This window comes from Dreissena polymorpha, chromosome 1 (genome assembly GCF_020536995.1).
Source record: "Dreissena polymorpha isolate Duluth1 chromosome 1, UMN_Dpol_1.0, whole genome shotgun sequence".
Lineage (NCBI taxonomy): Eukaryota > Metazoa > Mollusca > Bivalvia > Myida > Dreissenidae > Dreissena > Dreissena polymorpha.
In genome coordinates this window covers 203887791-203912178 of record NC_068355.1, presented here as the reverse complement: position 1 = coordinate 203912178, position 24388 = coordinate 203887791, and the positions used below count along the sequence as shown (strand labels likewise).

The following is a 24388-nucleotide window of genomic DNA, read 5'->3' as shown; positions in this document are numbered from 1 at the left end:
ATTAAATTAGGTTTTCCCAAATCAGTGGACTTCATGAATTAAAATTGTTTCCAAAATGGCCAAGAAAAGGCCTGATGTATCTATATTGTGTTAATATTTGTTGATAAAAATATTCCAATTTGGCCCATTTTATTGATAAAAAATGCTCACATTTGCCATTTCATTCATTAAAAAAATCCCAATTAGACTCTAATTGGCTTGGAAAACTGAAACTGTGCATGACGGCTGAACTGCCTGAAACTAATGTTGAACAAATCATTGATATATATTTAAGAAGAACTGAGACATTCAGCTGTGAATATTACATTCATACATACATGTGTATTCATATAATAAATATCATTACATATAAAAGAATGACTTCTTAATTTTCCCCTTTTCCTAAAAAATGACGCGTTTTCCCCTTTGGACGGGCCTCGCCACCATTCCCCTATAGGTGAAAAAAACACTGGTGTAAATCAAAATGCTCTGCTAATTATATCTGTCATACTCCATGCTCATCTGCCCATCCTTTTGTCTGTATGACTGGTACCTAGTTTCTGGGTTAGATTTCAGAAAATAATGATAAGAATTGACAAAACAGTTGAAACCCTTTTAAAGGGTTGACAAGTTAACCTATTACCAAACAGTAAAAATATATAATAAAGGGACATGCACACAGATATAAAAAAAAATCTGCTTTCATTACATTTCATTGAGTTTTTTGCTATTTGGTTAACAATAAGTACAACAATATTATATGACAGTGTTCGTGTTTGCACAACATTTCATGAACAAGTGAACCTAAATTAATTAAATGGTCTAATGATTCTTCTGGATGTTATAATTACTTTGTAAAAAGTAGTTATCTGAAACATGTAAGCCAATATCATGTACTTTTTTTAGTCAGGTATACAAGAGTTGTGAGCATTTTGTGAGGTTGTACTGGTCTGTTGATGTGTCAGTGAGTATATAAATGTCAACTTAAAATGGTCTCAGAAACCACAGGGTCCTAGAATGTTAGTTATTTTGCATGTAATTCTTAAAGTGGTTCTCTGCTTAGTTTGTTTCAAATCATGTTGATGGGGTCAAAACTTGGCTCCCCAAGTGATCAGATTTATAAACACATTTATTGTTTATCTCAATAAACCTTAAACAATCTTCTCTTTAACTGATATTTTGTGTGTAACAAAGTATGGTAGTCCTCTTCAAAGTTTGTTCAAATCATGTGTCTGGGGTCAAAACGTACCAAGCCTATGGGTCAAATCATGATTTATTTACATGTAAACTGACGTAGTAAATAAGGTTAAACATTGTTTTCTCTGAAACCACAAGGGTCTGGGGTTTAATGTTTGGTGTTTAACATCATATCTGGTCCTCTACAAAGTTTGATCAAATCATGATGCTGGGGTCAACATTTCCCCTACTCTAGGTGTTATTTGTTTTTGTCCCCTACCGGTTTCACCTGAGGGGACTTATGGTGTGCCCTCTGTGTGTCCGTTAGTCTGTGAGTCCGTCTGTCTGTCTGTCTGTCTGTCTGTCTGTCTGTCTGTCTGTCTGTCTGTCTGTCTGTCTGTCTGTCTGTCTGTCTGTCTGTCTGTCTGTCTGTCTGTCTGTCTGTCTGTCTGACACAATAGGGGGCATTGTGTTTTTGACAAACACATCTCATGTTTCATGAAACTTTTAACATGGACAAATGGCATTATGGAGATTATATGCACGACATGTCATTTTTTTCCTACATCGATACATCTGGTTGCTATTGCAATAAAATAGACTAGAAATATTGCTGAAAATAGAAATATTGCTGAAAATGGTGGATCCTGCGATAACTTTAAAAGTTCTTCATATTTTCATGAAAATTGAAACATGGATAGAATCATGGCAATATGGAAATTAAATGCATCATTCCATTTTCTTCCTACGTCAAAAATTCTTGTTGCTATGGCAACAAATATATAAAAAATCTGAAAATGGTGGAACAATTCTAACAATGTTGGGGCCGGTAGGGGACACATATTGCTTGGCAGTAGTCTTTTTGAGTTTATAGTAAAAACATGTATTTGCTCTAATGCTTTTTCTGACCACATTAAGTGTTTGTCATGCAGAGTAAAATACCTAGATAAAAACTATTTAAGTTACTACACAGACATTACAAAATCTACACATAACAGGTTAGTTTCTATATGACCTTGGTGAGTGGCATTATACTTAGGGCCTTTAGTATCTTTTTGTGGGGTGGAGAAGCATTGATTATATCTTTATGCCCCCCTTTGAAGAAAAGGGGGTATATTGTTTTGCACATGTCGATCGGTCTGTCCGTCCGTCGGTCCGTCCACCAGATGGTTTCCGGATGATAACTCAAGAACGCTTAGGCCTAGGATCATGAAACTTCATAGGTACATTGAACATAACTGGCAGATGACCCCTATTGATTTTCAGTTCACTAGCTCAAAGGTCAAGGTCACAGTGACAAAAAAGTATTCACACAATGGCTGCCTCTACAACTGACAACTTATATGGGGGGCGTGCATGTTTTATAAACAGCCCTTGTTTACACTGTGGTTGAGCCTTTGATCATGCCATGTGAGTTAAGTATCCGGCATATACTTTATGTTGAATTTATGATTGCTAGAGATAATGACAACAATTTATATTAACTATTTGTCATTTTAGATTATCACACACACATTACTCTAAATAGTAAAATGGTTTCCAGATGATAACTCAATAATGCTTAGGCCTAGGATAATGAAACTTCATAGGTACATTGATCATGACTTGCAGATGACCCCTGTCAATTTTCAGGTCACTAGGTCAAAGGTCAAGGTCACAGTGACTCGAAATAGTAAAATGGTTTCGGGATGATAACTCAAGAATGCATAGGCCTAGGATCATGAAACTTCATAGGTACATTGATCATGACTGGCAGATGACCCCTATTGATTTTCAGGGTACTAGGTCAAAGGTCAAGGTCACAGTGACTTGAAATAATAAAATGGTTTCCGTATGATAACTCAAGAATGCTTATGCCTAGGATCATGAAACTTCATAGGTACATAGATCATGACTGGCAGATGACCCCTATTGATTTTCAGGTCACTAGGTCAAAGGTCAAGTTCACAGTGACAAAAAAAGTATTCACACAATGGCTGCCACTACAACTAATAGCCCATATGGGAGGCATGCATGTTTTACAAACAGCCCTTTTATTGCATATGAGATTATGGATAGTGTGGTCAAGATTGCAAAATATTTAAAGTAGAAAACAATACAAACACATAGAATTATGCTTTAAGTACATGTACATGTATACCCATGTAATATAATTTGTCTTAACACTGTACAAATGTTAAACAATTATGATAAACAAATATGAAGATGTGCAAGTAAGGCTTTATATGTTCCTTAAGATTGAACCCTATTTATACAATAATTTTTGTATTTACGCTTCTCACAATTAAACAACAATATTTTTTGCTTAAATGGCCATTGATCTGGTTATGAAGAAAATCTCTTAACCAAAATATTGAGATGCATAAGTTGACATTCTTGGCAATATGTTCATATGATTCATCCCTTAATTAGCTATACTGTTTGAGTTACGCACGACACAATTTAAACATGTAATGTGTTTAATAAAAAGGGGCGATAACTCTTTTTGTCGTACAGAAATGAACCACAATATGGAGCAGCTTAACACGACAGTACAAATATATGTAAAGGTTTAGCCCTCTTGCACAAATACTGTTATAGTTACACATGACACATTTTTAAAATGTCATTTTTGTATTTAAAAAAGACATACGGAAGACAATGTAAACAAAATCATAACTTAAATAAAGAGGTACACAAGTCCACTTATGCTGGTTATTAGCCCCACGAATATTAGAAGCATGGGGATTATGTGGTTATCTCCCCCGTCTGTCTGTCCTGGCCACGATCTCCTCCTACACTATATGCACTAGAACCTTGAAACTGAAACATATGGTCGCTACGAGCAGATTTATGACAGTGCACTATTTGGAATTTGTATTTGATTCCTGGGTCAAAAGTTATGGGAGTTGAGGTGGGGCTGAGTCAGAAATATTCACTCATTTTATTAACAACATGCGGCATAACTTTTGACCCAGGGATCAGATGAAAATTCCAAATAGTGCACTATCGTACATGTACTCATACCTACAATGTGATTAAGTTCCAAGCTTCTAGTGCTAAAAGTGTAGGAGGAGATAGTGGCCAATAGGGGTTGGGGTGGGGCTGAGTCAGAGATTTTCACTAATTTTAGCTCGACTATTATATATAAAATATATATAGTGGAGCTTTCCTACTCACCCCGGCGTCGGCGTTTCTGTTCCCGTTAGCATAAGCATGCAAATATTAAAGTTTGCGTACCACCTCGAATATTTCATTGTCCCTTCACATATTGCTTTCATATTTTGCATACTTCTTAACCAACATGACCCCAATTTATAAACAAGAGCAGACATCTGTTTCAAGCATTTTGTAAGAATTATGGCCCCTTTTTCACTTACAATATGCATATTATAAATCTATGTTCAAGTTTGCGTACTACCCCAAATATTTCTTATGTCCCTGGACATCTTGCTTTAATATTTTGCATACTTCTTTACCAACATGACCCCAACCTATAAACAAGAGCAGACAACTGTATCAAGCATTTTGAAAGAATTATGGCCCTTTTTTTACTTAGAATATGCATATTATTAATAAATCTATGTTAAAGTTTGCGTACAGTACCTTAAATATTTTCATTGTCCCTTGACTTATTGCTTTCATATTTTGCAAACTTCTTTACCAACATGACCCCAACCTATAAACAAAAACAGACAACCGTATCAAGCATTTGTAAGTATTATGGCTCTTTTTTGTTTTAATAACTGAATATTTTGTAAATTTTTTCGTTTAGATCCACTTGACTTATAAAGTATCAAAGCTATTGCTTTCAAACTTCACATATTTATTTACCATCATGAGGGTACTGTACCTGCCAAGTTAAATTTGACCTTGACCTTTAAATGACCATGACTCTTAAGGTCAAGAGTAAATTTTAGTTAAATTGTCATAACTTCTTTATTTATGATAAGATTTTATTAATACTTTGACAAAACAACACTTAACTGAATACAACAATGGATTCCACCCAAACAATACCCCATGCCTCAACCCAGAATCCCTGCCCCTCCTCCCTTTCCCTCCCCAAAAAAAATTTCCTTTTTTTATTTTTGAAAGATCATTAATAAATGACCATACCCCACATAATATCCCCCTCTCAAATACAAATATTTATTTACTTTATTTTTGAAGGACCGTCCTTACTTCCCACTTAAGATATTGGGGTCAAAATTGAAATAAATTCTGATTACTTTGTTTTATGTCTTTACAAATGTTCAATAGATTGCGGGATATATACCTGAACTATTACCTTGACCTTATTGAATAATTTGAACAATTACCTCATGATGGCTTACTTTATACTGTCAAGCACTCTAATAGTCGAGCGCGCTGTCCTCTGACAGCACTTGTTTAGGTTTTTTTACATTAACATCTTCATTTCTCCACCGATTTACTTCAAATTTGATACTGAACATCTCTTATGACGATACAGTCAATCTCAACTATGCATAACCCCATTACCAACCCTGGGGCACCCCGCCAACATAGACCATGCCCACCCAAAATTTAGTTTTAACATAACTTCTTCATTTATTCACCAATAGACTTCAAATTGGTACTGAACATCACTTATGACAACACGGTCTATCTCGACCATCCATGTCCACATTACCAACCCCAGGGCCCTGCCCACATAGGCAACTTCTTCATTTCTACACCGATTCACTTCTAATTGATACTGAACTTCTCTTATGGCAATATGTGCCACGTGGGGATACGCATCGGCCTCTGCCGCGCCATTTCTAGTTGTATTTGTAAAGTATCTGGAATAGGTGTTGAGTAACGTGTGACATAAAAGTTGCACTGTTGGAAGGACAGACAGGCATGTGCAAGTATTAGCTCTCCCTCCATATTAAGCCTCAGAATATCATGCTTTCATTTAATTTCAATTTCCATAGTTCTTGTTATTTTAATGTGTAGAGTTGTTTGAAGCATTACATAATATCACTGACTATTCCTTGGTATGTACATGTATTGATTGTTTATTTCAGCCAGTGCAGTAAAGTGACTCCAATTAATGAACTGACTGACACGCAGCCAACAGACCTACAGGGACTGTCAGTGGAGCTGGAAACTGTCCTGGGAGAAATAAAAAGCCTACAGATCAGACAGGAGGCTAGTGTTCAGTTATTGCAGAGAACATACAAGGAACATGGGGCAGTCATGATAGAACAAATGCGTGGCAATTTAAATACTCAAATAGATGAGTGTGGTAATAGTTGTGTGGGAACCTCGGGCAAAAATGAGCAATGTTTAAAAGAAGAAATGTGTAGGATTGTTCTTTCTATCTTGAATGAATTTAATAATATTTCTGTGAAGGAACTTAACGAGATAAAAAATGAAGTTATAAGCATAAAAGGGTCAGTTACAAGTTCTATTCATAAATGCACCAGTCTTCACAATGACTTGTCACAATTCCATGAAATTGTTCAGAAAATTGGAGATCTTAAGGAGCTCTGCCTTATAGCCAGCATAAAATGTAAGCATATAATACAGCAGGCACTGACTCTGCTGGGAAAGTCAGGCAAGGCGTTTAATGTCCAGAGTAATACTAAGCACAATGTGAGAATACCAAGTGATTCAGGTAAATGTTGGATCATAGGCATGTGTGTTCTGACTGATGGGCAGGTGCTGGTTGCATACTGGAAGAATAAGAGGTGCCTGCTGCTGAACCAGCAGTACCAGGTGGTGAGTCACTGTGATGTGACTGAATATGTATGGGACATGTGTCAGATCACACCCAGTGAGGTTGCGGTGGCTGTGGATGATAATGCTAGCAACACACATAATGTCCAGTTTATCACAGTCACTCAGAGCCAGCTCACTCTTGGTAGGAAGCTTGAGTTGCAGCATGGATGTACAGGTATTGCCCACCACCAGGGTGAACTGTTTATCTGCTCTGGTACTGAACTGTACAAATACACACTGAATGGCAAACAGGTGTGCATCATCTATGAAGATAGATCATCTGATTATACAGGTAAGAATTATGGTGGATTCATCCTCATAACATTAGTATTATGTATGCCATTTTGGGATAATGATGTCTGGTCATATTGGAATTTTTTTAATCAATAAAATGGCAAATTTTTTATCGAATAAATTGACCGAATACATTTATCAAAACATATTGACACATCAGGACTTTACCTTGCCATTTTGGAAAAAAAATCATATCAATTATTGTTATACACTTTGTTAAATAATTATTAAATATTTAGGATATAATAATCATTAGACGCTTCTTTCTTAAAATACAAAACAATTTATTTTGTCTTTAAATTGGGATTTTGTTTTACAATATTGGTTTTGGATCAGGTCCATTTTAAGGCCATTTTTACATAGCAGTAAACCTCCGTGATGTATTATATAGTAACTGTTCAATAATTTACATGTGCCATTTGATTGCTACAGTGGCCAAAAAAAGACTCAGAATTATTGATTTATAAACATGAGTAATGAAGTATTTTGACTGTTACTACATGACATGTCTATAAATAGAACTGAGTTCCTGGGAAAGAGACACTTTCTGACCTGGTGTTCATTTTTGTGGCTGTCAACTTACTGTATGTGTACAATATGTTTTATTAATTGAAAAATTGCATATCTTATAAAAAATGTACTCTTTAAATTGTTGTTGTTTGATTTTAAGAAGTGTTCAAAGGTATGTAGTTATCATAATAAGTCATTTAAACATTTTGCTTTTGGAAGTGGTATGGTAAGAAACTAGATAGAAAAGCATCACTTTTCGTTGTTTGAAATAATATTTTTCTTTTTATAAACACTTTTAAAACACAAATAAAGTCAATACACTGCACATGTATGAAATATGTCTGCTTGTGTCTATTTCACTCATGTCAGTAAATTGCTATCACATTTGTACATGTATGGAAAGCTTTAATTGTTATATATAGTAGCATACCTAATATACACGTGTCGATTGAACTGTGTAATTGTTTCTGTATGTGTAATTGTTTCCATCTGTGTTATTGAGTTACACTTCATTTCTAACTCACCAGTCGCATTTAAACTTGTCAATCTTATACACAATAACACTGCTACTGAAGTTTAATGTCACACTTAACTTTTAATCATTGAAATGTATGCATATATTTTAGATGTGTAAAGGCCTATTATAACAACATATGCGTAATACAATGTCACTGCAGTATGTTTAATAAGATTATTTAACATTTACAGTAATTCAATAACTTGATGTTACTCTGTTTTGCAGTATACAAGTGTGCTGTGAGTCCCACAGGAGACAGGCTGTACATTCTCAGCAAATACAGGCAGAACAAGCTTCTCACCCTGGCCAGGGATGGCACACTCCTGGCTACATACACAGACCCAGCACTAGGTAGCCCACGTGGTCTACATGTGACCCCTGCAGGCCAGGTGCTGGTCTGTGGATGCTGGCCCCACACTGTACTACAGGTGGGCTGGGAGGGGCAGAGTAAGCTGGCTACGCTAGCTACTCAGGAGGATGGAGTGTGGAGACCACGGTCAGTCTGCTACAGCAGCACCACATCATCCATCATTGTGGGACAGGTGGACGACATCCTGGTGTTCAGAGTGGAATAGTGTGTACATGTATGTATTAGTTGGTGTAATAAGTGATTAGTATTTAAAATTACAATGTGTTGTTGAGCATACAAACATAGTAGTGTGTGATGTTACAATACAACATTGTGTGTGTAGTTGTTGATGCAACATATAGTAATTTACTAATACAATGTGAAGTTTTTTTTTAAATATTAGATCTTATACATATTATGTTATGTTGTCATAACATTTTTTCTTTATGGTCCTTTAATTTAAAAGTTTTTAAAATTTATGCATGAACAAACAAAGCACTTCAACTGCACATTTAATGTTTGTACATAGATGCACATGTACATAGCACTTAATGCTATTTTTCGAGATACACAACGGTATGTACAAAATCTATATTGATCCAATTTGTTTTTATAAAATATGATATAGTTGTAGTAATCTTATGAGGAATATATTTTGATATATAATGTTAACATAATATTCACATATGATATGATATTTAATTATTTACTTTGTTTTATGCTGTTGAACATTTAGTATTTATTTGTAGTTACCTTTATATAAATGTGTGTGAGTCCTAAATACACATACAAGAAATACATCGAGCTATTCTGCTGCTCCAGTCGCTGCTGAGTCAGGACAACCATGCTGAGGATGTGGTGGACAAGAATGACCTGACTACGCAGAAGGTAACATATTCACGCTTAAATTGTCAGGTTTACTCTGGGGGAAAATGCAATTTTGGGACTCGGATTTTTTTCCCACATAAAGTCCATTGATTTAGGAAAAACAAATTTAATGGAGATAATTATCTGACCTGTTGAAATTATTTTTTTTTTTAAATATATCAAAGCGGCGAAGTAGGGGGCATTGTGTTTCTGATAAACACATCATGGTAAAAGGTCAAGGTCAAGGTCATCCTTCAAGGTCTAAGGTCGAAAATACTAATCCAAGGGAAGTAATAAGCTTTAAAGGGAGATAATTATTATATATAATAATATGAAACCATACAACTGAAGCATAATCAAAATGATGTTTTATGGTCAAGCCAAGCACACAATGACACTTTTTGGCATACAAGTATCTTAGGTACGTTAAGGTTAACTGTGAATCTACAGTCACGGAAGTGGTTTGTCCGACAAATTTCTTATTTTTCAGGTAGTCAACTGGGCTACCAATAAAAATATTTGGTAGCCCATAAAATTTTCCTACAAAATGATAAGAGGCAGGTTTTCATCTTTATTTTATTTCTTCATATACATAATATGTATACATACATATACATTAAACAGCAAGTAGTCTGATGTACACAGTCAATATCGTAAATTAATGTTTCAGTACAGGCACCGTGTACTTAAATGTAATTGTACCAAACAAAATCATATACTACATGTAGATATTACATGTATGTGCACATGTATGTATACTTAAATTCGGACAGCACGTTAAGTCGTAAACGTAAATAAAGCGTTTAGATGATCAATACGATTGACTCGTATGGTGTTAATTGCCCTTTTTAACAACACATACCGAGTTTCAAGAAATCAAGAGTATAAATCATTTATTTACTTGTGACCGACTTTAAGTACTGTCCGAATTTACGTATTGCATCCGTATGTTACGACACTTGTGTGCAGTCAGTATACAATACAATAATTGTTTCAATAATGAAGGAACTGATACAGCGTAACTGTAACGATACAGCATGTTTACATGATATTTTTTAAGAGAAAATGTCAATGCCAAATAATTCGCGAGATACCCCGGTACTTTAGTTGAAATTCACAACGAAACTTTTAATGGAAATTAAATGATCTCAATGTTGTACCCGCTACGAAATTTTTATTTACAAATAAATACACCCACGCCAATTTTCGCGCGCTTTTTATCAGGACAAAGAAATTCATTTCTTAAATGTAGAATTTTGTAACCTAAAATAGCTGTACACAACCCGTGCAAACCGTGGCAGGTTATTTACGCATGTTGCAATACAACGGTCCTGATTGGGAGCTTATTTCATCATATCTTTAAATAGAACCATATGCCGAAATTCATTTGACATTTTAGAAAATTTCAAACGTTTGTGTTTATAACTCTTATCGTCTATATTACCCACCCATAATTTGGTTTTGAAAATATAAATCGGGCATATATGGGATTATTGATTAACAGTCGATTAATCCAATTATTAATTGACAATGCAAACTAATTAGCAGGTGTTAACCGCGTTCACAAAGTTGTCATTAATATTCATTTTCGGTTTCGTTACCGTTTTGAAGAATCCGCTATTGTTTTGATTTACTTAATGTTTGGCGTCCTTGGATATTTAACAACATCAAAAACGTTGTTGCTATAACTCATTGTTGCGGTTAACAAAGAATTCCAAACTGCGAAATGATATTGCATCATGTGCGCCAACTATCCAACCGGCTCTTATTATATTATTAGCAGACGACAAATGTTGATTCTGATTGGATGATTAAAATACACTGTTACTGTTTAAGACATTACCGCAAGTGATCGGTGACTGATTAAATAATTGATTGCACTTTGTTATCGGATTATAAGCAATACACAGTGTACAAACACATGGTCAGCTTGTTTATTCTACGTATGTCTGTCAATAAACCGGGCTACCGCTCTTATAATTTTATAGTAGCCCGGCGGGCGTCAGCTGGAAAATTTCAGTAGCCCGATGAAAAATTTCGGTAGTCCCCGGGCTCCGGGCAATGGATTTGTCGGACACTGAGTACATTAATGCTACTGAAAAGTGAGAATTGACAGTGACAGTTACTTTCAAGGGAAGTAATTTATATTATTATAAATCTCAGATTAAATATTTCCCTACCAAGAATTTAAGTTCTTTTCACAGTTATTGTACAGATTTTGTATTTTGTTTTTTTTTATTACTTAAATGATTGTTTTGTGAAAGTTTTTTATGCCCCCTTTCGAAGAAAAGGGGGCGTATAGTGATCGGACTGTCCGTCTGTCCGTCCGTCTCTCTGACTGTCTGTCTTGATGTTACACTTTGCGTTTAGGTTTCGAAAAATGCTCATAACTTCTAAGTCCCTTTAGATATAACCTTCATATTGGGTATGCATGTGTATATGGACAAGGCCTTTCCAAACGCACAAAAAAAATTACCCCTGTGACCTCGACCTTGAACTTAGGGTCAGCGTTTAGGTTTCGAAATCTGCATTTAGGTTTCGAAAAATGCTCATAACTTCTAGGTCCCTTGATATATAACCTTCATATTTGGTATGCATGTGTATACCGACAAAGCCTTTCCATACGCTCACAAATTTTGACCCCTGGACCATTGCTTTGAACTTAGGGTCCGCGTTTAGGTTTCGAAATCTGCCTTTAGGTTTCGAAAAAAGCTCATAACTTCTATCAAGCGTTTAAAGGGGGCATAAGTCATCCTATGGTGACAGCTCTTGTTTTTAAATGATATAACTATCATTTCTTTCCTGTACTAATTTGCGAATGGTTGGTTTCATTACTTACCTGTGGACTTATGTACATAGATACATGATGAACTGTGGCAATGATCTCTTTGATAAACCACAGGCCTTGCTGGTCAGCGATGTCTGACTTGGTCATTTTTGACTGTCTACAGCCCCCCCCCCCCCCCCTGCGGTAGGGTGGCAAATAGCAGTTGAACTGTCAGTCCGTCTGTCTGTCAGTCGTCGGTCCGAAAACTTTAACATTGGCCATAACTTTTGCAATATTGAAGATAGAAACTTGACATTTGGCATGATTGTGTATCTCATGAAGCTGCACATTTTGAGTGGTGAAAGGTCAAGGACATCCTTCAATGATAAAGGTCAAAAACAAAATCCAAGGGAAGTAATAAGCTTTAAATTTTATACCTGCCAAATGATAAATATAAGCATATTCAGATCGGTTGGATTGAATTCTGGATGGCTAAAACTTTTGTGATCAGTCCAGGTATATGAGCAGTAAAATATATGGAAAAGTAAAGTGATACATATAATGAGTACAATTTAAAAACAATGTTAATAAGATGATTTTCTATTATTTTTTGTTTTTATACCGGAAAAAACTTCTTTAAAATGGGGCTTAATGCATGTGCTTAAATTGTTGTCGTTGTCCTAGATTAGCTTGTGCAATCCACACAGGCATATTTGGGACAACAATTTCATATGTTAAGGAATTTTTGTTAATAATATAAACATTTTTAGCTTATCTATTTTTTGAAAAAAAATTATGAGCTATTGTCATCACCTTGGCGTCGGCGTCCGGTTTAGTTTTGCGTTTAGGTCCACTTTTCTCATAAAGTATCAATGCTATTGCATTCAAACTTGGTACACTTACTTACTATCATGAGGGGACTGGGCAGGCAAAGTAAGATAACTCTGGCGTGCATTTTGACAGAATTATGTGCCCTTTTTATACTTAGAAAATTGAAAATTTTGGTTAAGTTTTGTCCAGGCTGTCAAGCGGTCATACTTTTTCCTACTTTTCCTACTATTTCCTACTTTTTCATCAGGATCCTACTTTTTCCTATTTTTTTACCAAATCTTCCTACTATTCCTACTTTTTCATTTTCAATGGAGAAAAAAAAATTAAGCGTTTATTTAGTAAACTTGCAGGATGAATGAATCTATGGCATGACTGTATCCCTGTTAATGTGCATTCATCTAGATGAGACCTGACAACCCATACTGACTGTCTGCTAGCACCTCTTCAGGAAGCATAAATATTTATTTCTTATGTAACTTTTGAAATTATTGACACGTTTTTTTAAGTAACAATAGTGCCTTCAATAGTGCCTTGTTTACTTCCTTAGCATTTGTACACTGCAGACTTCACTACCTTACACAGTTCCCAGCGATGCACGAGCTGAGGGAACCCATTGTTTATTCCAGTTTTATTTTGTTTCCATTGACAACAATTTAACCAAACCTTATGCATGTTTACATGATATTGCTGTTTGGAATGTAAAGATATAGAGATACATGTATTGTATGAGTGGTTATGTAATATGGAATTTATTACACAAGTTATTGGAAAAAGATAAAACTGTTGCTTTGCCGAGTTTTCATCATTTACAAATGTAATGTAATAAATTTTGTATTTTATGACAACGGATATGATGTTCTATTGATATCATAGGTACATCATGTTTAGTAATTAAAGATAAATGCACAGAGCCTAAATGCCCTGATACATTTTTATGCTCCCGGTAGAGTGGCATATAGCAGTTGTACTGTCAGTCCGTTTGTCTGTCTGTCTGTCTGTCTGTGTGTCCGTCCGAAAACTTTAATATGGTCCATAACTTTTGCAATATTGAAGATAGCAACTTGATATTTGGCATGCATGTATATCTCATGAAGCTGCACATTTCAAGTGGTGAAAGGTGAAGGTCATCCTTCAAGGTCAAAAGTTAAAAAAAATACAATCCAAGGGAAGTAATAAGCTTTAAAAGGGAGATAATTTCTAAACCTGCCAAATGATATATTGAAATTTTATTTCAAAGCGGCGCAATAGTGGGCATTGTGTTTCTGACAAACACAATTCTTGTATAATGATGCCATAGCTAGTGAGGTAACTTCAAGGTGTTACAGCGTAGTATTAAAATTAGTAAACGGCATTATTACACTCCCGTGAAGTCATCAATAATGTAAATAAACATTATTTGAAACTGGAATAAACAATCTAGATCAACTGTTTCATTGCCCAATCAATGATGTCATAAAAGATGTCAGGTGATAAGGTCATGTCTCCAGTTGCATAATCTGCTCTGCAATGACCAGTCATTTTGAATGTAACTTAAGTCATTATAACTGCACCCTATTGTCAATTTAAAGGTTTCACAATGTAGTTGTAGCAGAGCATTGACACTGTTTTATATACTATTATTAATCTTGTACAACAAGTTGGTGTATCTCTAAATAAATTTGGTCTTCTGCTTAAAGATATAACATGCACAATATATTACCATTTTATAACGATACACAGAAGACCTCTAACCACTTATTTGATGATACACCAAAATGAACAGCATCTAATTATACTTCTTTATCAGGGTAGCTTTGCTTGAAACTTAATTATCATAGATACACTAGAATTGCTTAAAATGCCTAGTGGGAAAACAAAGTTTAACCCTTCATGGATTGAGAAGTTGGACAACAGTGGAAAAACATTTGGATCATGGTAAAAGAGAGATACCGGCAATAAGCTTGCAAGATATTGTACTGTCTGAATGAAGTCCATCTTGTAGTAATTCTGGTGCTAATCAACTGATAAGTCATGCAGATGGATAAATAAACAAGGAAAACATGAAAAACATGCATGATAATTCACAAAAGCGTTTGTTTGGAAGTGCCCCAAAGCCAAGCAACTCTCCGGGTGGTGGGGATAAATCTATCTGTATGCAAGTACATCCATCACACAAGGAACAGAAACAAAAGGCTGAAATCTTCTGGGCCCTTAAGGTAGCTTCAAGTGGGTATCCATACAGAACATGTGATGGCACTCCTACTCTGTTTCAAGCTATGTTTCCTGGACCTGTGTCTAAAAAATAAAAAATTTGTATTCCTACTTTTGAGGGAAAAATTCCTACTTTTTCCTACTTTTTTCGTACTTTTCTTGCAAAAGTAGTTCCTATTTTTTCCTACTTTTTGAAAAAAGGTCACTTGACAGCCTGTTTTGTGTTAAGGTCCATTTTATTCCTTAAGTATCAAAGCTATTGCTTTCATACTTGCAACACTTACTAACTATCATAAGGGGACTGTGCAGGCAAAGTTATGTAACTCTGATTGGCATTTTGACAGAATTATGTGCCATTTTTATACTTAGAAAATTGAAAATTTAGTTAAGTTTTGTGTTTAGGTCCACTTTATTCCTACAGTATCAAAGCTATTGCTTTCATACTTGCAACACTTATGAACTATCATAAGGGGACTGTGCAGGCAAAGTTATGTAACTCTGACTAGCATTTGGACGGAATTATGGGCCCTTTATACTTAGAAAATTGAAAGTTTTGTGTTTTGGTCCACTTTACCCCTAAACTATCATAGATATTGCTTTCATACTTGGAACACTAGCAAACTATCATAAGGGTACAGTATAAGGACAAGTTGCATAACTCTGGTTGTCATTTTTACGGAATTATGGCCCTTTTTTGACTTAGTAACTTTGAATATATGGTTAAATTTTGTGTTTCGATCCACTTTACTTCTGAAGTATCAATGCTATTGGTTTCAAACTTCAAATACTTTCATGCTATCATGAGGTTACTGTACCTGGCAAGTTGAATTTTACCTTGACCTTTGAATGACCTTGACTCTCAAGGTCAAATAATTAAATTTTGCTAAAAATGCCATAACTTCTTTATTTATGATTAGATTTGATTGATACTTTAACAAAACTACTCTTACCTCTGACACACCACAATAGACTCCACCCAAACCATCCCCCGTGCCCCCCTTCCCCCCCCCCTCCCCCCCCTCCGAATCCCCCCCCCTATTTTTTTTTTTTTTTTTAAGATCATCTCACAAATGACCACCATACCATCACACTATACTATACCACCCCCACCCCACCCCCCCAAATTGTTTTTTTTAAACAATTAAAAAACACAAATATTTATTTTTATTATTATGCCCCCCTTCGAAGAAGAGGGGGTATATTGCTTTGCTCATGTCGGTCTGTCGGTCGGTCTGTCGGTCGGTCTGTCGGTCTGTCCGTCCACCAGGTGGTTGTCAGACGATAACTCGAGAACTCTTGGGCCTAGGATCATGAAACTTCATAGGTACATTGATCATGACTTGCAGATGACCCCTATTGATTTTGAGGTCACTAGGTCAAAGGTCAAGGTCACGGTGACCAGAAATAGTAAAATGGTTTTTGAATGATTACTCAAGAACGCATACGCCTAGGATCATGAAACTTCATGGGTAGATTGATCATGACTTGCAGATGACCCCTATTGATTTTGAGGTCACTAGGTCAAAGGTCAAGGTCACGGTGACCCGAAATAGTAAAATGGTTTCCGGATGATAACTCCAGAACGCATACGCCTAGGATCATGAAACTTCATGGGTAGATTGATCATGACTCGCAGATGACCCCTATTGATTTTGAGGTCACTAGGTCAAAGGTCAAGGTCACGGTGACCCGAAATAGTAAAATGGTTTTCGGATGATAACTCAAGAACGTTTACGCCTAGGATCATGAAACTTCATAGGTAGATTGATCATGACTTGCAGATGACCCCTATTGATTTTAAGGTCACAAGGTCAAAGGTCAAGGTCACGGTCACCCGAAATAGTAAAATGATTTTCGGATGATAACTCAAGAACGCTTTTGCCTAGGATCATGACACTTCATAGGTACATTAATCGTGACCCGCAGATGACCCCTATTGATTTTCAGGTCACTAGGTCAAAGGTCAAGGTCACAGTGACAAAAATCGTATTCACACAATGGCTGCCACTACAACGGAAAGCCCGTATGGGGGGCATGCATGTTTTACAAACAGCCATTGTTTTATGTTTGAAATACCGCCCAACCATCGCACCCAAGAATACCCCCCACACACCCCCCTCCCCCCCCACCCCCGAATTCCCCCCCACCCCCCGCCTATTTTTTTTATTTTTTTTTAAGATCATCTCACAAATGACCACCACACCCTCAAACTATACTATACCCCCCCCACCCCACCCCATCCCCGAATCCCCCCCTAAATTTTTTTTATGTCCCCCACTATAGTAGTGGGGGACATATTGTTTTTGCCCTGTCTGTCTGTCTGTTGGTCTGTCTGTTGGTCTGTTTGCGCCAACTTTAACATTTTGCAATAACTTTTGCTATATTGAAGCTAGCAACTTCATATTTGGCATGCATGCAGGTCAGAGGTCAAATATATGTGGCCCAAATCGCTTATTTTATAAATACTTTTGCAATATTGAAGATAGCAACTTGATATTTGGCATGCATGTGCATCTCATGGAGCTGCACATTTTGAGTGGTGAAAGGTCAAGGTCATCCTTCAAGGTCAGAGGTCAAATATATGTGGCCCAAATCGCTTATTTTATGAATACTTTTGCAATATTGAAGATAGTAACTTGATATTTGGCATGCATGTGTATCTCATGGAGCTGCACATTTTGAGTGGTGAAAGGTCAAGGTCATCCTTCACAAGGTCAAGGTCATCCTACAAGGTCAAACATCGTATAGGGGGACATTGTGTTTCACAAACACATCTTGTTTTAAATCATCTCACAAATGACCACCACACCCTCACACTATACTATACCCCCCCCCCCGAAATCCCCCCCCCAAATCCTCCCCCCTAATTTTTTTTTAAATCATCTCACAAATGATCACCACACCCTCACACTATACTATACCCCCCCCCACCCCACCCCCCAATTTTTTTTTTGAAACGGTTAAAAAACACAAATATTTATTTTTATTATTTTATGTTTGAAATACCGTTCAAACCATCGCACCCAAGAATACCCCCAACCCCCCCCCCTCCCCCCCCCCCCCCCCGAATTCGCCCCCCCCCCCTAATGTTTTTTTTTTAAGATCATCTCACAAATGACCACCACACCCTCACACTATACTATACCCCCCTCACCCCCCCCCCAATTTTTTTTTTGAAACGGTTAAAAAACACAAATATTTATTTTATTATTTTATGTTTGAAATACCGTCCAACCATCGCACCCAAGAATACCCCCCCCTCCCTCCCAATTCCCCCCCCCCTATATTTTTTTTTTAAGATCATCTCACAAATGACCACCACACCCTCACACTATACCCACCCCCCAAATTTTTTTTTGAAACGGTTAAAAAACACAGATATTTATTTTTATTATTTTATGTTTGAAATACCGTCCAACCATCGCACCCAAGAATCCACCCCCCACCCACCACCCCTTCCTCGATTTTTTTTTTTTTTTGCATTTTTTTTCCGCATTTTTGGAAGATAATGTATTAAATGTCCACGCCCCCACACTTTACACCCCTCTTCACTCCACCCCTCCCTCCTTTGTGATTGAAAATGAGAGTCCCTTCACCTTTAAAAAGAAAATAGATGAGCGGTCTGCACCCGCAAGGCGGTGCTTTTGTTTACAAGTTCATATCACCCACTGTGCTGTTGTTTTTAGGACAGCACCACCATTGATATCGAGTTGGCCCAGCAACAGCACCAGTCCGGCCTGCAGGAGCCCCAGTCCAGGAAGACCCATCCACTCACCTGACCCATAACTCATCATACTTGATATCCGGAAAAATGGGGCCTAATGCATGTGATAAAATTGTTGTCACAGATAAGCCTGTGCAGTTTGCACAGGCTAATAATGGACAACACTTTCCTCTTAAAGGTATTTTTCATTGAACAAATAATCCTCTTTATGAAAATCCAGTCTAGTCAGAAAGTACCCTCCCTTATTAGCTTATGTGAATATCACATGCTAATCTGAGACGACACTGTCTAACATTAGTGATCCGCATATTGGCATATGAAAATACATTTCAGGAAATGGATTATAGATATAAATTTACAGGTAAGTATAGCATTAGCCAACACTGTTCTTGTTTTAATACAAAATGACTTATTTGTATTTATGTTCATGCTATTAAGGACAAGGAACCAATAAAATGCCAGATTAGAAATTCATGTTGTTGAAAACCTTCACAACCTGTCAAGAGGCATAGTTTGTTATAGATTATATTATAATTGTTACAAGTTCCTATCACCCACTGTGTTGTTGTTGTTTTCAACAGAGCACCAGCATTGATATCGAGTTGGCCCAGCAACCGCACGTGTCCTGCCTGCAGGAGCCCCAGTCCAGAACGACCCTTCCCCTCCCCTGACTTCTAACTCTTCTCCCTTGACCTCCTGAAAATGTCAGCATCGTTGAACAACTCCGTTCTGCAGGAAATTCTGAGCATGATTCTGTTCTGAACAAACGCAATGCCCACGTCAAGTTGTCCACACATAAGCCTGGGTAGTTTTGTTAAGCTAGAGTTCCGCGTGGGCCTGAGAGGGACAAGTGTTACAGACACGAAAAGTAATAGCAGTAGTTATGGTAACGCTAACAGTCAGTAGTTGCTGTTAGACATCACAACAAATATCATGAAGAATAAAAAGTTCAATAACTTGTTCCAATCTTTATGGGACAAACAGAAATTGAACGGGAAAAATTCAAGGAACAATAAAAGCGTAAGCTTTCCTAGTGGGATACTTCTGCTGTTGATAGATAGGACGACAGTAGGGTTACGGACTGCCCCAGATTGTCCTCTCAGCAATCAAAATATCATAATAGAACGGACTTTTGGCAATGTTACTGACAAAGAAAAGCAGTAATGACTTGGTTGTGAATACCCAGAGCACGATACATCCATGCTGACACAGAAAGGCAGTAAAGACTTGGTTGTGAAAACCCAGAGCACGCTAGATCCATGCTGACAAAGAAAGGCAGTAATGACTTGGCTGTGAACACCTCGAGCACGATACATCCATGCTGACAAAAAAGGCAGTAATGACTTGGTTGTGAACACCTAGAGCATTATACATCCATGTTGACAAAGAAAGGCAGTAATGATTTGGTTGTGAACACCCAGAGCCTGATACATCAATGCTGAAATAGAAAGGCAGTAATAACTTGGTTGTGAACACCCAGAGCAGGATACATCCATGGGGTGTGCATCAGACACTAATTCTGCATATTATTGTAAACAAGTTGCTAAAAGTGAACACGTCTGGTTTTGTTATGAGCACTTCCCACTCAGAGCCCAAATGTCCTTGCATTGAATCGATGCAAAAGAAGACTTTGAAAAATGACAGCAGTTGTGTTGTGTGGTCCAGTAATCCTTTCAACTCTCAACCTGAAGTTTATCAAAACTCAATCTAAGCCCTTTGCAATATCACACCTTGCAACACAGTGTACTTTGCCATGAATGTTTCGTGGTTTAAAACACCAAAATTTCAATTTAAAGTTTGTGCGCGTAACATATTGATACATTGCTATTCTGAGTTCTAATTGCGATATCCTAAATATCAATACTAGATGAAATGTTTGGCATTGAAAAACGGGTGTGTAAAGTAATTTGTTACAGTGCATATTCATTTGTCACTAAAAAAATCAGGGTTTAGTTTGCTTGTCATTTCCTTTTTAGCAAACATTATTAGACAACAAAACGAACGTCGTTTAAGTAATAGTCCAAGACAATTCCGACCCAGTTTGGGCACAAATACAACAACTAATTAAAGAAATTCAGTTTGTCTTGCGTCAGCCTACATGAAGCAAGCTTCTTATAAACATCTCCCAAGTTGGCTACATCAACGCTTCCAACAGCTGAGCTGGGCATCTACACATTGTTCCGAACGAGTTGCTCGAATTGAAACGATCTCATCCAACAGAGAGCAAGCTCTGCGTGACTCATCTGTTAATGTGACTGACCTCGATATGTTGCTTTCCAATAATGTGAACCTTACTCCAGATTAGCTGTCTGCGATTGACGCAATTCAATAACAGTTGTTGTCAGGAATATCCGGCTTTGGGATGGCGATTTGGCGTCGGGGGCTTCATCTCTGTCTTTGGCCTGGTTGCAGCATAAGCAGCAACAAGAACAACAATTAGTATAAGAGATGTGATCTGGGATATGGGGCTTCATGTATGTGCTTAAAGTGTCATCCCATATTAGCCTGTGCAGACTGCACACACATTTAGTCCTATTAAAAAGTCATCCCATATTGGCCTATGCAGACTGCGCATACATTAAGTCATATTAAAGTGTCATCCCAGATTAGCCTGTGCAGCTTGCACATACATTAAGTCCTATATAAGTGTCATCCCAGATTAACCTGTGCAGACTGCACATACATTAAGTCCTATTAAAGTGTCATCTTAGATTAGCCTGTGCAGACTTCACATACATAAAGTCCTATTAAAGTGTCATCCCAGATTAGCCTGTGCAGACTGCACATACATTAAGTCCTATTAAAGTGTCATCCCAGATTAGCCTGTGCAGACTGCACATACATTAAGCCCTATTAAAGTGTCATCCCAGATTAGCCTGTGCAGACTGCACATACATTAAGACCTATTAAAGTGTCATCTCAGATTAGCCTGTGCAGGCTGCACATACATTAAGTCCTATTAATGTGTCATCCCAGATTAGCCTATGCAGACTGCACATACATTAATTCATATTAAAGTGTCATCCCAGATTAGCCTGTGCAGGCTGCACATACATTAAGTCCTATTAAGGTGTCATCCCAGATTAGCCTGTGCAGACTGCGCATACATTAAGTCATATTAAAGTGTCATCCCAGATTAGCCTGTGCAGCTTGCACATACATTAAGTCCTATATAAGTGTCATCCCAGATTAGCCTGTGCAGACTGCACATACATTAAGTCCTATTAAAGTGTCATCCCAGATTAGCCTGTGCAGACTGCACATACATTAAGTCCTATTAAAGTGTCATCCCAGATTAGCCTGTGCAGACTTCACATACATTAAGACCTATTAAAGTGTCATCTCAGATTAGCCTGTGCAGACTGCACATACATTAGGCCCTATTCAAGTGTCATCCCAGATTAGCCTGTGCAGACTGCACATACATTAAGCCCTATTAAAGAGTCATCCCAGATTAGCCTGTGCAGACTACACATACATTAAGCCCCATTAAAGTGTCATCCCAGATTAGCCTGTGCAGACTGCACATACATTAGGCCCTATTCAAGTGTCATCCCAGATTAGCCTGTGCAGACTTCACATACATTAAGTCCTATTAAAGTGTCATCCCAGATTAGCCTGTGCAGACTTCACATACATTAAGACCTATTAAAGTGTCATCTCAGATTAGCCTGTGCAGACTGCACATACATCAAGTCCTATTAAAGTGTCATCCCAGATTAGCCTGTGCAGATTGCACATACATCAAGTCCTATTAAAGTGTCATCCCAGATTAGCCTGTGCAGATTGCACAAACATCAAGTCCTATTAAAGTGTCATCCCAGAATATCCTGTGCAGATTGCACATACATCAAGTCCTATTTTCATAGAATGAGGCTCATATAGTTGACTTAACATCAGTCCTTTTTCTGCCTGATTGAAGAAAAGCTCCTAACATCAAATGTGAATTATTCGTTTTTAAATTGATCAAACTTGGAAAATAAATAAAAAATAAAAGTTGATCTGATATCAGTTTTAGTCATAAAAGGTCAGAATATAGTTTTGTCTATTTTTGGGCCAAAATTTAAACCCTGAACCAAAAGTTTCTCCTTGCATAATTAAAATATCTGCTTAAATCGAATTGTTGAATTCTCTTTAATTTGAGCAAAAAAATATTTAAATGCATTCAGCACATTTAAAAATTATTTTCTTCATTTATTTTCAATATTTAATTTAATTCCTGCATTTTGTTTTAAGAGCCTGTTCCTCCTGGTCCAGGACCTTTGGACAAATGTTCAAATAGTACTACCCACAGGATGAAGCCACTCTGAATCCGGGGCTCCATACTTTCTTGGCCAGGGGCCAAGACTACCTCGTCAATAAGGTATGTTGGTAATGTAATTTACCATGTATAATGTGTAGTGTTTTACTCCAAATGTCAATGAAAATAGTTTGTGTGTGTTTAATATTAATAAAACTCTTTTCTTACTGCTAACTAAAACAAATCATTTATGTAATTGTTAACTATTTATAATAGCTGCCATTTGTATTGCCTTGAAAGGGCTTGGTGGGAGTGGGAGCATACAAATTTGTCCTTGTCTGTAATTCTCCCTGTCCTTCCTTTCATCCTTATTTAAGTCCCAAAGGGACATATAATGTTTTTATCAAGTGTTTAGTTTATATCTCATTTGTATGAAGATCCATCAAACATACTTTATTTCTTAAATATATTTTTAATCAAACAACATTGATTGACTTCTAATATAACTGATGCCATTATTGAGAATATTCAAAAAGGAACATTTGTTTGCTTTTGGGGTAAGACAGTCAATTATTGTTTTCAGTGGAGTGAGGAAGTTTACATGTTTCCGCAGGTGCTCGTAAACATATCTATTTTCTTACTTTGCTGAGAAAAAGAATTCACGGTATTATCCCAAAAGCTAACAAATTTCCCATTTTAGTTAAATTTTCAAGGACTATTAACCCATTTATGCCTAGCGTCTGGAAAAAAGGCCTTGGTCAGCAGCGTAGACCTGATTAATAGAATAAGTACAATAACAAAATATTAAATGATTAACCAGATGGTTTTCCTTCTTTTTGTTATACAGCAAAAAATTGGCTAATAGATAAATAAGCTGTGATGTGGAAAAATGGGGCCTAATGCATGTGCTTAGATTGTTGTCACAGATTAGCCTGTGCAGTCCACACAGGCTAATCAAGGACAACACTTTCCTCTTAAAGTTATTTTTAATTGAACAAATAATCCTCTTTATGAAAATCCAGTATAGTCTGAAAGTACCTTCCTTTATTAGCTTTTGTGAATTTCACATGCTAATCTGGGACGACACTTTCTAACATTAGTGATCCGCATATTGGCTTATGAAAATACATCTCTGAAAATGGAGTAAAGATAATAGATATAAATGTACAGATAAGTATAGCATTAGCCAACACTTTTCTTGTTTTAATACAAAATGACTTAATTGTACTTATTTT

At 36.8% G+C, this 24388-nt stretch overlaps 1 protein-coding gene across 36 annotated transcripts in view; it reads left to right on the top strand.

Moving 5' to 3' along the window:
- LOC127864677 (uncharacterized) overlaps positions 1-24388 on the top strand; it is a 59491-nt gene that overhangs the window by 25489 nt on the left and 9614 nt on the right. For 28 of the 36 annotated variants that reach the window (XM_052404551.1, XM_052404524.1, XM_052404549.1 and 25 more), the window contains exons 2-6: positions 6168-7156; positions 8411-8769; positions 9357-9422; positions 18876-19091; positions 19495-23276. In XM_052404551.1, the coding sequence (XP_052260511.1) occupies positions 6168-7156; positions 8411-8760 (1339 nt within the window). In that variant the 3' untranslated portion in view covers positions 8761-8769; positions 9357-9422; positions 18876-19091; positions 19495-23276. Of the gene's footprint in view, positions 1-6167; positions 7157-8410; positions 8770-9283; positions 9423-18875; positions 19092-19494; positions 23277-24388 lie in introns of all 36 variants that reach the window. The other 8 variants (XM_052404523.1, XM_052404521.1, XM_052404520.1 and 5 more) reach the window with 8 other exon arrangements.